At 37.4% G+C, this 15,907-nt stretch overlaps 2 protein-coding genes and 1 long non-coding RNA gene across 3 annotated transcripts; 1 reads left to right on the top strand and 2 right to left on the bottom strand.

Moving 5' to 3' along the window:
* Position 1: 1 nt before the first annotated feature.
* LOC146723652 (uncharacterized) lies at positions 2-486 on the bottom strand. Its single transcript, XR_014924449.1, has 3 exons — positions 275-486; positions 115-186; positions 2-46 (listed from the first exon to the last, which is right to left on the bottom strand). It is a non-coding gene; the product is annotated as an uncharacterized LOC146723652 (long non-coding RNA).
* On the bottom strand, positions 486-2,480 carry LOC114931338 (uncharacterized). Its single transcript, XM_085481379.1, is given in 3 exon segments — positions 486-529; positions 681-1,952; positions 1,954-2,480. Coding segments are annotated over 2 exon segments (1,560 nt in total). The 3' UTR covers positions 486-529; positions 681-919.
* On the top strand, positions 1,039-4,018 carry LOC114931345 (neurotactin-like). The gene has a single exon (XM_029303327.2). It carries the CDS (start codon positions 2,714-2,716, stop codon positions 3,539-3,541), a length of 828 nt encoding a protein of 275 aa, XP_029159160.1. The 5' UTR covers positions 1,039-2,713; the 3' UTR covers positions 3,542-4,018.
* Positions 4,019-15,907: the final 11,889 nt, after the last annotated feature.

Here is a 15,907-nt window from a genome sequence, read left to right as displayed (position 1 = left end):
TTATTATCACTATTAATGGAAGCATCAGACTTATCACAATGCGGATCTACAAATAATAGTGTTTTATTATGCTATTTCAATATAATGGAATAAATTTAGAAAAACTTTATTTACCAGAATGTTCTATTTTTTTGGTTATGCATGATTTCTTAATATTAGGGGTTTTTGTTTTGGAATAGTTAAAATCTAAAATCCATAAATTGTCTTATTATTCATGTCCTATCTTGTTTTTTATCTGTTATTTTTATTTTTATTTTCATTTTTCCGTGCTTACCCTTTTGTACATCCGTCACTTTTATTCTTTTGATAGGTTTTTCTTGTGTCGTACAAGTTTTTTGTGAAAACGTAGGAATATCTGATATTGTGTTGTCTGATTCATCTAAATTGTCGTTACTCGTTGAATAGTATACTTTTGCAGCTCTATGTTTTCTCGATTTTTTAAGTTTTTCTTCTATATCAGCGCTAGAGCTATTAATATCAGATATCTCTTCGGCTTCTTTTAATTTTATTCTTGCCACTGCATAGTCGTCTGAAAAAATATGTATTATTGTAATAAATATTTAATAAATAATAATTTAACATATATATATTTTATTAAATAATATTTCCTTGTATTATTAAACGATATCAACATATATGTACATGCTGCATTTTCCACAAAAGAATATAAAATTGCTTACTAAATGTTCCATATATTTTTTTAACAGGATGTTGCCTCCAAGTTTCATGATCCGGATCCTCCATATGTTTAACTGCCTTCTCATACCGCTTGTTGCTGGTGAAGTTTGGCTAAAATGATGTTGATTCTTCGTCAATTCTTAACCAATTATTTGGTACAATTTGAAGACCGTCTTCGAATTCGACGATCGCATAAAATTTATTATTCATTCTGTGTGACAATAAATATCATTGAATATATTTATATTTCATGTAAAAATAAGAAGATTGCATATCTATTATTTTCACATGGCAATTTAACATATTTTTTTATTATGTTTTTCAATGGCCATGACTTTAAATTTGAACACAATTTTACAGAATAAATCTGAAGTAACGAAGATGAACAAGGAGTATCAAATAGATTTTCTTTTTCCAAAAGTTTGTATCCGATAATAACAGGGATATTTCGTCTTGTGCAATGTGCTATGTTTTCAATACATACAATAGCATCACAGTTTAAACCACAACAGCTGTCTGCAAGTGTCCCAACTTTAAATGTAAGTCCGTTGTACTTGAGTATTTTATATTGTGAATTACTGCAGTTAGGTATAAGTGGACCATCTTCATGTAATGAGTGTAATGACATTACATTTGGATGTGTCAGAACAAACGAATCATGTGATGTAGTTAAATTAATTTCTTGTTCTGTACATCTTCGTACAACTTGTTCCAAAGGTTTTTCCGCTTTTCTGAGATATTTTTTATACACTTGCATGTGGTTTTCAAACTTGAATGCACTAAAATTATCGAGTGGTCCAAATTTTTTTACATCGTCTACAAGATGTATAAAACTGTGTATATTATGCGACACGTGTTGCGCTCCATAAAGTTTAATAAAAAAACGAATCATGTCTTGTGTATAAGATAAATAATATTCATCATTTACATAATCCTTTGAACACAAGATTCTAATAATTACATGTAGTGTCATATAATGAATGTACACACTTTTTCGTAATACAGATTTAAAGACTAACGGACCCGTATACAGCAGTATTAATCTAAATTCCGTAGCTTTCCATAATTTTACACAGTCCAGTTTTCGCGACTTTCTTGTAAATTCTCTAGGTATCGATGACTTTAGTTGAATTTGACATGTAGATATTTCTTCAACGGCTCTATGTGGTAGTCGATATTGGAGTTCTTTACCCAGCCATAAATATATTAACTTCCGCATTATTCCCAAACACACTAGATGCATATAATCTAACGGAACGTTTGTAACAGGTTTTTAGTAAACCACATGTTATATTTGGCTTATGATAGCTGTCATCGATTTTTTTAGTGAAATCATCATCTGATCTACATGGTGCATCAATCTGTGGGAAGCACATACGATTTCCTATGTATTCACCTTCCGTTGTATACTTAGTACAACTAGAATACCTGGTATGTCCTTTTACGCACAATACAAATGCTTTTGCAGGTGTATCACATATCAAAGCTTCTATTCTGCATTGTAAATTACGTCCATTGACATAATAAATTCCATTTTCGCCCATTTCTATAGCCTCATCCAAAAAATTTTTTAAAAAGTCATTAACATCTGCTGGTTTTTCCGTTCCATGATAAATTCCGATTGTGAATACATTATTATATGGAAGAATTGAACCAAGTATGGGCCAAAATTGTTGTTGCAATGATCGTGAAAGTGGTAATCCATCGATATTAATAGCAATTTTTACACTGTCAATATTACTCTTTATAGAAGTTAATAGGAGTCGCACGCCTAGCGTCCTTGCGAAGGTTTCGTATTTCATTGTACGAAGAAAGTTCCGCGTCGTCGCGGTTCCGGTTCTCACAATGGAAAAAGAGCGAAGCACGTCTCCTCGCAGGACGATATACGGACAGGTCGATCGGCCGTCAGCTGCTGCTCTGCTGCTTATTTTATGATCTCGTAACTGATCGTACGTACACTACGTACTACGCGAACGTGAGCGAGAAGAAACAATAGCGGCGTCCGTCGACGCATCTGCCGAGGGGGAGTAAGAGAATGAGTCAAGCGAATCAGGATCAGGACAAAAGCATGGACAAGAAAGAGATCGCCGATAAGGAGAGGGAGAAGATGCTGAACGCCGAGAATACGAAGCACACCGGGGCTGCACCTGCATCCGACCTCGAGTCCGAGGAGCAGAAACCGAAGAAGAAGATTCCGATCGGCGGCATCAAGATGCCCGGATTCTGCCGTACCAAGAGCAAAGAACCGTGCAAGGACGAGGAGACGAAATCAGCAGAGTCCACAGATGCGGAATCAGCCCCTGTGGTGACAAAGGAAAGCGAGCAGAATACTGTGGAAGAACCTACAACACCTGGCAAAGATTCTAAAGAAAAAGAAGTACGGAAGGGAATTTTGAATGCCATTCGGATACCTTTAGTATCGTCCGTTTTCCCGAGAAAGAAGAAGGAAACTGACGCTGAGTTAGGACCGACTGGCACCGCAGGATTAGCGAGCGTCGAGACACTCGATGACGGTACTACAGATAAAAACCCTATTGCCAACGAATACGGTATGGAAACCGTCCGTCTCGATGGAGATGACGGTGCTGACGGTATCAAAACGCCGAAGCATCCTCTAATCTTCTGGATATCGTTGCTTAGAAGACACATGATTCTCTCAGCGCTGGTTCTCCTGATTTTGCTCAACGTCATAATCATTATTTGCATCGCCTGCGCCGGACCCAGAAGAATCCTTACTCAGCCGTTGAAGGACGGCAAATACATCGAAGCGGTGACGTCATGCGGATTGGTACAGGGCGTTCTGGAGGATGGTGCCTACGCATTCCGTGGAATCCCTTACGCGGTATTAAATTTATTAATTTAAATTTATTAATTTATTAATTTAATACAGATTTTTGCAATCCAAAATGATAGTACGTTCCTGGCAGTACTACACGCGTTTCGTTTTTTCTTGGAGTTTGTAAAAGTGAACGTGGATCCAAAGATAAAGATGAAAACGAATGATTTTTCAGTCTATGAAGCAGTGTTCTTAGAGCTGTATGTGAAATTTGGTGTTGTACAGCAGGGCTGCCAGAATGTGCTCAGTAAAATCCGCTACTAGAGCGCGTTGAGATAGCCCAAAATCCGCGCGAAAAATTAAAGCCCAAAAACCTCGCGCTCTCTAATAATATAGTCCAAAATGTCGCGTTTTTCCGCATCTCACTTGTTGGTATAGAATTATATCACAAAAAGTGTGCATGATGAGGGAATGAAGTTAAAAACTTAATCTTTATCTTAATATAATAGGTAAAGGTACCGATTATGGTATATTAGGATAGTTTTTCGTTTGATTTAATGTATAAGTGCCTACCTTCATATTTTTGACATTTTGATATAAGAGTTTAAGAAATAAATCTAATAAATAATATAATTAAAGCTATATTTTTAAATTGTATTGTTGATTCTGAAGATATAATACTGTAAAAGGTTTCAAATTAAGACAAGTAATAATAAAACCATTTACTTTTATCTACATGTCTTTTATTTTTGGTGTTAATAAAAATAAAATTAAGTTTATCTAATAAAAGGCGGTATCTCATATTAAGATCAGCTAGTATCTCATATTAAAAGACCTTTTGGGTTTGATACAAAAACTGACTTACTTTAATCAAACCTATGTATATTAAAACTCGAACGAGATATAACTTATTGAGGTAGGATTTCTAAAACTACATGAAAGACAATTAAAAACAGTATATAGATACTTTTATAATAAATTTTATTTATTTAATATCATTAATTATGATTATGTGGGTAGATCAGGAAATAATACGCATTCTGCTGCATTTCTAATATCAAAATTAGTTAATGTCTGATAATCTTCATCTTCGAGATCGTTTTCAGTGGATAGTGTAGAATCACTTACAATTTCAGCATTGCTGTGATATGAAGTATACATGGAGAAGTTGAACCGAGATAACATATCTTCACTAGGAGTAAAAATTTGGCAACACATTTTAGTAACCTGCGAATAAGATATAAAATTACCTTGCGCACAATAAAGACAATATTAGACATAAAAATAAATATTTAAATATTAGGCTGGCTTCATAATAGACTGTCGGAAATCTGAAAAGTTAACTAATTACAATTTAATTTAGAAAAGAATAATCGAATTTTACCTTCAGATAGACGCGCAAACGCAAAAGCGCATCCAACATCTGCAACTGCATCCCATTGCGCTGCTTAGTCTTAATTGCTGCCATAAAATTGAAGATTCGCTCAACAACCGCGTTGCTTATAGGCAGTGTCAAACATTTCAGGGCAAAAAGGGCAAGATCTTTGAAAGGATAGATTCCTCCCGCGTTTTTCAATAATAGCACGCAACTCCAGAAGTGCACTATGTCTATCTCTCGTAATTCACTATTATGATCAGGATGAGGACATATATCAGACAATGTCAAAGAGTTGAGAGAACGCCATTGACTTTCCAAAAAATCTAGGTCTGCGCCAGAATTTGTATCAAAGATTTAATAAATAATAATCCTTAAGAGTCGCCAGTAATAAATAATGAAAATCTCTCCTCCAATTTTAAAGTCGACCAGACTGGCAATAATTTATTTAAAAAATTATTAGTTAAATTACAACGTTTCGGCTGTCATTGCAGCCCTTTTCAAGTAATCTATGAACAATTATATACATATAAATATACTCTTAATGCGCTTAATCATACAAATAATTATAAATTTACAAAAATATATATGTTTACATACCAGATTAATACAATAAATCAAATTTACAGCAAACCCCCGACAAAATTAACCATTGTTTTGATGAACAATGTATAACTGACAGAAGTGAGCACGAAGAAAAATAGATGTTGACTGTTAGCAGGAAACTTAGTCACTAACGCGTTGAGAAAATAGAAAACCAGAGTACTGTGTCTTTCGCAATTTTTAAAACGTCAATACAAAGTCAAATAAATAAATAAATAAATAAATAAATATGTAACATATGACAATATAATATATTAAATAGCTTCAAGAACGCGATCATAAATCCCACTGAAATTCTCCGTATCTTTTTGTAAATTAATGCTCTTTCTTTGGTTTTTTATATAGAACATTTCTGCTATTTCTCTTTTTCTTGTTTGTTTTTCTTGATGCAGAATCACAGGAGAATCCCAGCGGAACTCATGATCGTTGCAAGTCCGATGCAAACTAACAACTGAGTGTGATGTCGTGTCTTTTTTGATGTTATTTTTATGTTCCTTAATACGTGTTTCTAAATGTCGCTTTGTTTGTCCAATATATGTAGAGTCACAATTCGCACATTCGATCTTATAAACGACATCGGTTCTTTTTAAGTTGTCAATACTATCTTTTCCTCTTTTTATCAATGTGTCTAATTTTTTAGGAACGGTATATAATACACCGATTCCATTTTTGTTTATGCAACGAGTAATATTTTCGCTCAAATCTCTAATATACGGCAACACTATAGCATTTCGTGTATCAAATTTATCTCGATTAGACGCACCAAAATTACCGCCAAATTTAATCGCCCTAAGTCTCCTGTTAATAATTTTGTTTATGACTGTTGACGGGTAACTGTTGTTACGAAGAATTCGTTTATTATATTATATTATTATATTATATTGTCATATGTTACATATTTATTTATTTATTTATTTATTTATTTGACTTTGTATTGACGTTTTAAAAATTGCGAAAGACACAGTACTCTGGTTTTCTATTTTCTCAACGCGTTAGTGACTAAGTTTCCTGCTAACAGTCAACATCTATTTTTCTTCGTGCTCACTTCTGTCAGTTATACATTGTTCATCAAAACAATGGTTAATTTTGTCGGGGGTTTGCTGTAAATTTGATTTATTGTATTAATCTGGTATGTAAACATATATATTTTTGTAAATTTATAATTATTTGTATGATTAAGCGCATTAAGAGTATATTTATATGTATATAATTGTTCATAGATTACTTGAAAAGGGCTGCAATGACAGCCGAAACGTTGTAATTTAACTAATAATTTTTTAAATAAATTATTGCCAGTCTGGTCGACTTTAAAATTGGAGGAGAGATTTTCAAAGATTTAACATTAAACATTTACATAAAACCAGGAATAAGAAGAATTGTTTATAACATTCTAGATTGATTATTTACCGAGTAAATAGAGCGGAAGCTGCTCAAATAAAGGTCTGGCAACTCTTTCAAGAACAATGCGTGGCGTCAAAGTTTTTATTTTCTCAATTACTTCTATGTTGGAAGGGAGTTTATTTGATAGCTGGTTGCATAAACACAAAATGTAATCGGCACATCTCTCACGAACAATTTTTAATTTCTCAGGGGAAATATGCAAACTAAGTAGCACTTTCTGAAATGCATCTCCAAAATTTACTCGTTCTAGAGGTCGAAGATTATGCGCGTATAATAGAGTCTTTTGCAGCATCTGAATTTCAACCGAACGTAACACTTCAGGCCTACTAGTTTCGGCAATTGTTTCAGATTTCAAAACTCGAGCACAGAGGGAGAAGAAAAGAACACGAAAATCTGAGTACACTTTCGTAACGTCAGCATTTGTTTGCTCAAATGCGAGGTTAACCCAATGCACTTCGCGTAGAATTGATTTCAAAAAGCTCACATACAATAGGTTGCTTGGATCTTCAAGAATCTCCGCAAAAGTTAAAGCCTTATAATCGTTTTCAGAAGCTTTCATCCTAAAGAACTTTTGCAATTCTGTTCACTGATCGAGAATTCCAGATGCAACTGGGAGCCACGACATCCAGCGAGTGTCGCAGAGTTTTTGCAGTTTTCCAGGAGCTTTCCCTTCGTTCATAGTCTTGTAGATAGATAGATAGATATGTTTATTGTTTCTCCAACTAGAGATTACAAGGCGCTTTTTTCTTGTTTAAAGGAGCGGTCCCAAACCTTTATACATCCATTTAAATTCCACCTTAACCTATATCTTAATCCTATAACTTAAATCTAATTAACTTAATCTATACAATCATATATACATTCATATATATCGTCATAACAAAAAAAAGAAAAAGAAAAAATCGCTACGCCGCTCGCTTCGCCGTCTACCGTGCCTTTCCACCCTACCTACTTCCTGCCTGCTCTTACACACACCCGACTCTTTTATCCTAGTCTTTCTTATTCTACGTTTTCTTATATCCTATTTTCGCCATCTTATATACTCCTTAACCTAAGTGGGACCTCCGCTTCCGGTTGCTGTTACCCTTCACTTCTTTCCCTCTTCCCTCTCTCTCCCTCTCTCTCTCTCTCTCCATCTCTCTCTCTCTCTCCCTCTCTCCCTCTCCCTTTCTCTCCCTTCTCTCACACACACCCTCTCCCTCTCTCTCTTCCCTCATCTCTTACCCTCTCTCATCCCCTCTCCTCCTTTTCCATCCTTCCCATCCTCCCCTTTCCCCTCCCCTCTTGCTTTCTCTAACATTTTTAGCCACGTTTCCCCTTCTCCCTCCTCTCCTAACACCTCCTTCACCATTTCCTGCCAACTCTCTTCCCTTCCCCATTCCATGCAATCCTCCCACACATGCTCCCATGTTTCCAACCCTCTCCCACACATTCTGCACTTCCTCTCCTCCTCTTTTTCCCAGTATCTATTTCCCCTCATCCCATTCCCCAATCTATACCTTGCTATTCTCCTCCACCTGTCTTCCGTCCACCCTTTCTTTAGATAGCCCGGTATTCCCTCCCCTTTGACCTGCTTGTACCATTTATTGTATTCCGACTTTTCTATTTTTTCTATCCTCTCTTCCCTCTGCTCCTTCCTTTCCCAGTCCTCAACTTCTGCCCATCTGAACTCCCCTTTTTCTCTTCTTTCCTCTATCTCCCTTATCTCCATCCCCTTACCCTCAAAGAAATCCCTCCTTCCCCTCTCCCAATCTGACAATACCCCTCCTTTTTTTGCCCTTTCTTTGATCTCCCCCAAACATACTTTCGCCAGCCACCCTCCCTTACCCTCCTCTAGTCTCTTCTCATATCCCCACGCCCTTCTTCCCATCCTTGTTCTTATCTTTTCCCTCTGCATCTCCTCCCTTACCATATAACCAGGCGTTCCCCAATCTACTCCTAATATCCATCTCAAATACCTTTCTTGTAACCTCTCCATCCCCTCTCTCTCTTCCCATCCCCATATCTCCACCCCATATCCTAAAACCGTCCATACTAATGCATCAAATAGCCATATCCTCCTCCCCCAATTACTACCAAATCTCCTTTTACCTATCCCCCATACTTGTCCCATAGCTACTCTCTTTATCCTGTCCTTTACCTGTCCTTCTTGCCTCCCATTCCTTGCCCTCTCCTAGCCTCACTCCTCCCCATCTCCCTTTCCTCATCTCCTCCTCCATGTCCGCCATTAACATATTAAAGAGAAGAGGACTCAGAGGACACCCTTGTCTCACCCCCCTCCCCGTCCAAAACTTCTCCTCCACCTCTTCCCCTATTCTAACTCTGAATCCTATTTCTCCTAACACTTCCTCACATCTCCTCACCGTCTTTTCCTTCACTCCCCTCCCTCTTAACGCTTTCATCAACTTCATCCTGTCCACCGAATCAAACGCTGCTCTCAGGTCCACAAAGAATAGCACTATTTGTCTTCCTTTCCTGCTTATTTGCCTGTTTATCAAGTAATTCAGAATATAGATTTATGAATCTATATTCTGAATTACTTGATAAACAGGCAAATAAGCAGGAAAGGAAGACAAATAGTGCTATTCTTTGTGGACCTGAGAGCAGCGTTTGATTCGGTGGACAGGATGAAGTTGATGAAAGCATAGTCTTGTAATAATGCTTGTATTCACTTTGTCTGAGAGCACTATGAGCAAACCAATTATATGCCTCTCTCAATAAATAGTCCAGGTGATCAGGCATGTTGCAAAAAGCATATTAGGCACATTTGTCCAAAGAATGGCATATACATTTTATCAATTGCAAGCCTGGCACTTTCTTCTTCACATGAGTATAAAAGGAATTTTTTAATCCGCACATGTTTGAAGCGCCGTCTGTGCCAATTGCAAAGATATTTTTTGAGAGAAGGCCAATATTATGAAGATATTCCAAAAGTGTCTCTGCTAAAATTCACCAGTGCATTTTGTGACTTCAATTATTCCCAAAAAATCCGTTACTATTGATTCTTTTTTCTGATTGTAAAAACGGATGCAAAGACCCACAAACTTCGAAACAGATACATCCGTCGATTCATCCACTATAGGGAGAACGGAGAATCCCCAACGTGCTGAACTAGTTCATTCAATAATGCTGGAGATACTACAGTTAAAATGAGCTTGAAGCACTTTGTTCTATGTAGACGGATTTGTTCTAATTTACTCCCTTTCCCCATCTTTAAAAGTTCTCCGAGATAATCCACAGCTTTAATTGGCGTATGCATAGCTATGTATATAGCAAGCCGCAAATCTATAATTTTATTATCGTTGGTTATTTTTGCATCTGTATATCCTGTATGCAATAGAAATAGCCGGCGAGAACGTTAAACTAAGCAGAGTAAATAAGTGACGAATTATACCTATACAATAGATTATACGCACCATGCTGCTGCATCGAAGACTGTGCTCTTCTGTCTAAGGCTTGTTCTTTACCGCGATGTTTGTCAGATTTTTTATGAACGATAAGATCGTTATGATGTGCACACAAATGGCATTTGCATAACTTACAATATGCTTCCGATTTGCCATTCAATATATCATCCTCACTGGTTTCTTTAAGCCAATCTATGCATATATAAAGTTAATCTCGAAAAGTACAATAGAAAAACAGAAAAAAGTAAGGTTAAGACACCATAGATTTGATACTTACTCATTAGTTCTGGCTCCATTAACCACTTGCTTTGAAAACGTTTTTTGTATTTGCCCCATTTACCCATATTTTTATTGCACACCACAAAAAAATTCAAAACTGTTCGCTCAGAAACGAATTTGCGACGAGTTACAACGGTCGGACAAGACACAATATATATAAGCACAAAGCCTCAAGGATATAAAGCGCTCTGCGGTCTGCGTCTGCGCAACACGACCGATGCGTCACAAGTTAACCAATCAAAATGTTCTATTATATTGCATCATAATACAATTAAAAAATGAGATGTTTTTATTGGTTTAACTTATAGCGCGTGGCATGACGCGACGTATGACAAACTCAGTGAAAACGTGGCCTAAAATTCATAATTGTCTTGTAATTGGTCAATTCGCTTATAATTTGTGATGTATGACTTATTGTCAGAATCGGCATTCGGCATAAAGAGTTTTCATAGTTTCAGACTCGTAAAACGAAATTGAGGACTTTCGTTAACGGAATAGCCCAAATGCGGATTTCCGCATTTGAAAATTTTTTACCGCACGCAGATCCCTCTAGATATCCCAATTTGCGGTAAATAGCCCAATCTGGCAGCCCTGTTGTACAGCCCAAATAGCAAGATCAGTTTTTAAATTTTCATTTTTTATATTAACATTGTCGGATGCTAAATAAGCTTCTGATTCATCATAGGAATCTGTTGTGTATGGGATAATGCAGCTGGATTATCAAATGTGAATAAAGCACTGTATTAACTATTAACTAAATATATTTGAAATACAATTTGTCGGAGCCGGATGCGGATTTACAATATTGGAAACCCTTTTGGTTCCCTTTGTCAAAACTAATCGAGTTAAATATATAATGTGGTTCGAACGAATTACTAATACTGATAAACGGAACAGAGTAGAGAGAGCATTACCACGTCGGTCCTTCGCTTTTATTCCTCTCTTCCCGCTAAGGGTTTCTTCCACTTATTACAACAGACGCGCGTCAACGCTCCCGCTTTACATTGATTTTCAAAATATCAATAATCGATCCTTTATCGTTTTAATACTGTACATCTCGCCCACCAATTAATGTCAATTAATTTTTATATTATACAATCTGTTATTGTGAGTCAGTCGACGGAAGTTTACGAAGTTTATTTATCGCTCTTTTACAATTTCCGCTTGCCGTTTTAAACGTAACAACGCGTATCTTTCCGTCGGTGCCTGCGTGAGTCTCAATTACTCGGCCTACCTTTCATTTTAACGGCGGCGTGTTATTATCTTGTATCAAAACGATGTCGTCGATAGTTAAATTTGTTTTTTCGGATTTCCACTTAGCCTTTTCTTGCAAGGACGTAAGGTATTCCCTATGCCAACAATGCCAAAACTCCTGCGCGATTCTTTGAGTTAATTACCAACGATCGAGTCTGTTAATCGGTACGTCGGTTACATCTAATTCTGGAGTGCTCGTTAGTGTTTCGCCAACAATGAAATGACCTGGTGTCAATGGTAGCAAGTCTGTGGGAGTAGATGATAATTGGCAGATTGGCCGTGAATTTAAACATGCTTCAATCTGTATTAGAACCGTCGTTAACTCTTCAAAAGTTAACAGATTTTGACCGATAACTCGTTTTAAATGAAACTTGCAAGATTTTACTCCTGCCTCCCACAGGCCGCCCATGTGAGGCGCCGACGGTGGAATAAATTTCCACTCGATATTATTCGGAGTACAAAATTCGTCGATTGTATCCTTACTATTTTCTTTGATCATTTGTTGTATATCATGAAGCTCATTTCGTGCTCCTACGAAATTAGTCGCATTATCGCAAAATATACAGGCTGTGGACAATCTCTACGCCCTACGAAACGTTTAAGCGCAGCTATAAATGCGCTTGCGCTGAGATCGCTGACCGCCTCGAGATGTATTGCTTTTGTTGCAAAACAAACAAATAATGATATATACGATTTGTTCGTTTTCCTACCGCGACCTCGATTAACTAATGTCACAATGGGCCTCGCGAAGTCTATACCCGTTACAAAAAATAGACGCTTTAATACAACTCTGTCTGTCGGCAGCTGTCCCATTATCTGAGACATTGTTCTCGGATTATTTCGGAAGCAGTTTACGCATTCGTGTATAGTTTTTCGTGCTATACTTTTTTCCGTTAATAGGCCAGTATTTCTCTCGAATTGCGTATAACAATGCCTGTGGACCCGCGTGTAACAATCTACGGTGCTCTCGCTCGAATAATAGTTTTGTAAATCTGTTGCTGGACGGCAGTAATATTGGATGCCTTGTGTCAAATGATGCTAATGAATTTTTAATTCTGCCGCCCACCCTGACGAGTTCTTCTTCGTCTATAAATGGACTAAGCGGTAATAATTTACTGTTCGACGCAATTTGCCTTCCTGCTTTTAATTCTGATCATTCGTTTGCAAAATGAAATTTTTGAGTTTCTATAATTATTAGTCGTCTTACATTGTGAATCTCTTCGATTGAAATATTGTCGCGTTTACGTTTGACTTGCTCTGTTTTGCAGTTTGATAGAAATCGAAAGATCCATGCAAAAATGCGCTCGAATTTGGTTAATGAAGAATGGTTGTCTAAATAAGATAATATCGTGTGTTTATTAATATTTAAAAATACTTGCGATTCTAACCTTTGTTCAGATTCAATAATCTCTAATTCCGGTTGCGACAAACTCAATGTTCTCGTTTCATTTTGCGTGCGATAATCAATCTCTGACAGCCACTCAGGGCCTTCCCACCAAAGTCTACAGGCCTGCAAATTCTTGAGACTCGTGCCTCGCAAAATCAAATCCGCAGGATTGTCTTTGCTCCTAACGTGACGCCAATGTTTTGAAAGAAAGCTCGTCTGTATTTCTGCTGTTCGATTTGATACAAATGTTTTTTGACGCGACGGATCGCCGGATATCCACGCTAACACAATCGCGGAATCGCTCCACGCCGTTATTTCGTCAAACTCGATTTTTAGCGCTTCGACAACATTTTTTACTAATCTAATTAAAGTCAGTGCGCCGCATAATTCTAGCCTCGGTAACGTAATTGTTTTACTCTTAGTTGGAGCAACGCGCGATTTTGAACAAAGCAACGCTGAATGACTATTATCATTCTGATCTATCGTCCGCAAATAAATGCATGCTCCATACGCTCTCAAGGATGCATCGCAAAATGCATGTAGTTCTATTCGATTGATGTTCCTACTCGAAATGACTCTGCGTGGAATTTGAATTTCAGTTATATTTTGCAAATCTTCTGCGTACGCGCTCCATGCTTGTTGAAGCTCCGCTGTCAATACTTCGTCCCAGTCTAAATTGGCTATCCATGTCCCCTGCATAATTAATTTAGCTCGAATTAAGATAGGACTTATTAAACTCAATGGATCAAACAGCCGTGAGATAACTGATAAAACTTCTCGTTTTGTCTTACTTGAACTTGTTATTAATTGAATTGAGAATTTGAGTAAATCTTGCTCCGACAGCCAATTTAAACCTAACGTTTTTACATTGTTTGTATCGCCTTCATCGATGGCGACAGCCGAAGGTTCTTGGATTCGCTCAACCGAACCCAAGATCCCCCTGCAATTCGAACGCCACTTGTGCAGCTCGAAGCCACCACTCTTTAATAACGCCTTTAATTGAGAGATTAATTCCACTGCATCGCTCTCACAACCAACTCCAGTTAAAATGTCGTCGACGTACAAATCATTTAATAAAGCCTTTGATGCTAGATTAAATTTTTTATCTGCATTGCTCGCTAATTGTTTAACGCAACGTATCGCCAAAAATGGAGCGCACGCCAATCCGTACGTAACCGTATTCAATCTGAATTCTTGAATCGGCTGGTCAATAGAAAATCGCCACAAAATTCTTTGATAATCTCGATCCTGCTCGTGTATTAGAATTTGCCGATACATTTTTCTCAAATCGCCGGTAACCGCAATCGCATGAATTCTAAACCGCAGAATAATATCAATTATGTTATCCTGTAAAATTGCTCCGGTCATCAATGTGTCGTTCAATGAAACGCCTGATGTCATTTTCGCAGAGCCGTCAAATACGACGCGCAGCTTCGTCGTAGTACTTGATTCGCGTATAACGCCGTGATGCGGCAGATATATCGGTGAGATTGCATTCATTTCTCCGACTATTTTAGATATATGATTTAATTGAATATATTTCTGCATAAATCTCGAATATTGATTATAAAATTCTTGATTACAACGAAACTTGCGCTTTAGCTGTTTTAATCGCCTGATTGCTATTTGTTTTGATTCTCCGAGTTTCACCTTATTTTCTCTAAAAGGCAGTCTAACAATAAACCGACCCGCCGAATCTCTAGTCATTGTGTTTACAAAACATTTCTCGCACTCTTGTTCCTCGATTGACATTGTTACATGTTTATCGGTTGAATAATCTTCCAATTCCCAAAATTTTGATATCGCGTCGTCTATCGATTCTTGCTGTATTGACAAGCATGTGTAAACACTTGACGACAAACTGTCGATCGATTGAATAGCAACTAAATCTTCCGGTATCGAGCCTGCCAATATCCAGTTGAATTTGCTGTTTTGTAATATCGGCAGATCACCGCGAAGTTCGACTCTTTCATTCTCCAACAATTGAAAGAAAAATTCTCCGCCTATAAGCGCATCGATATTGCTCGGACTGTGAAATAATGGATCCGCTAATTTGAGATTTTCCGGAATCGACAATTGAGAAACGCGAATTGAGAAGGATGGTAATTTCTTTGTTATTGTTGGAACAACTAAACAATACAAATTTAAATTGAAATCTGATGTTCGCAATTTTAATTGCACTTGACAACCGTGTTTTATCATGCAATTCATATTGCTTAAGCCATTGATCGACTCGCAGACTTTGTCCAATTTCAAACCTAGTTTTCTACTCGCTGCTAAGGTTATAAAATTAGTTTCGCTCGCGCTATCCAATAAGACTCGCAATTGACAATTGTAATTATTACCTCTCTTTGCGTTTACAATTGCCGTTGACATCAGTACACGCTTACGCTCCGCGCTTCCTCGTGCATGATGCACCGACGGACCGGTTGCCGCTCTTCCAGAGGTGACTGTTGCCTCCCGCTCGGAAGTCGCCGGCAATCCTGCGCCGTATGACTGCTCCTTTACATTGCCAGTGGAACTCATTTCGTTTTCCTTTTTGTGGCACAATGTGTTGTGCCGCTCTCCGCATTCTCGACACAAACCCGACTTGCATTTCGCAACGAAATGATTATTGCGAAAACAATTGATGCAAAGCTTCAATCTTTTTACTGCTTGGATTCTATTTTCAACAGAAAGATTCAAAAATTGATTACAATTCTAAATAAGATGAAGTCCGTGACACAAATAATATTGTCCTTGAACGG

Source organism: Nylanderia fulva, unplaced genomic scaffold (genome assembly GCF_048542155.1).
Source record: "Nylanderia fulva isolate GAGA-0341 unplaced genomic scaffold, ASM4854215v1 Scaffold179, whole genome shotgun sequence".
NCBI lineage: Eukaryota > Metazoa > Arthropoda > Insecta > Hymenoptera > Formicidae > Nylanderia > Nylanderia fulva.
Note: the sequence above shows the minus strand (reverse complement) of the source record. Positions and strands in the feature narration are given on the sequence as shown.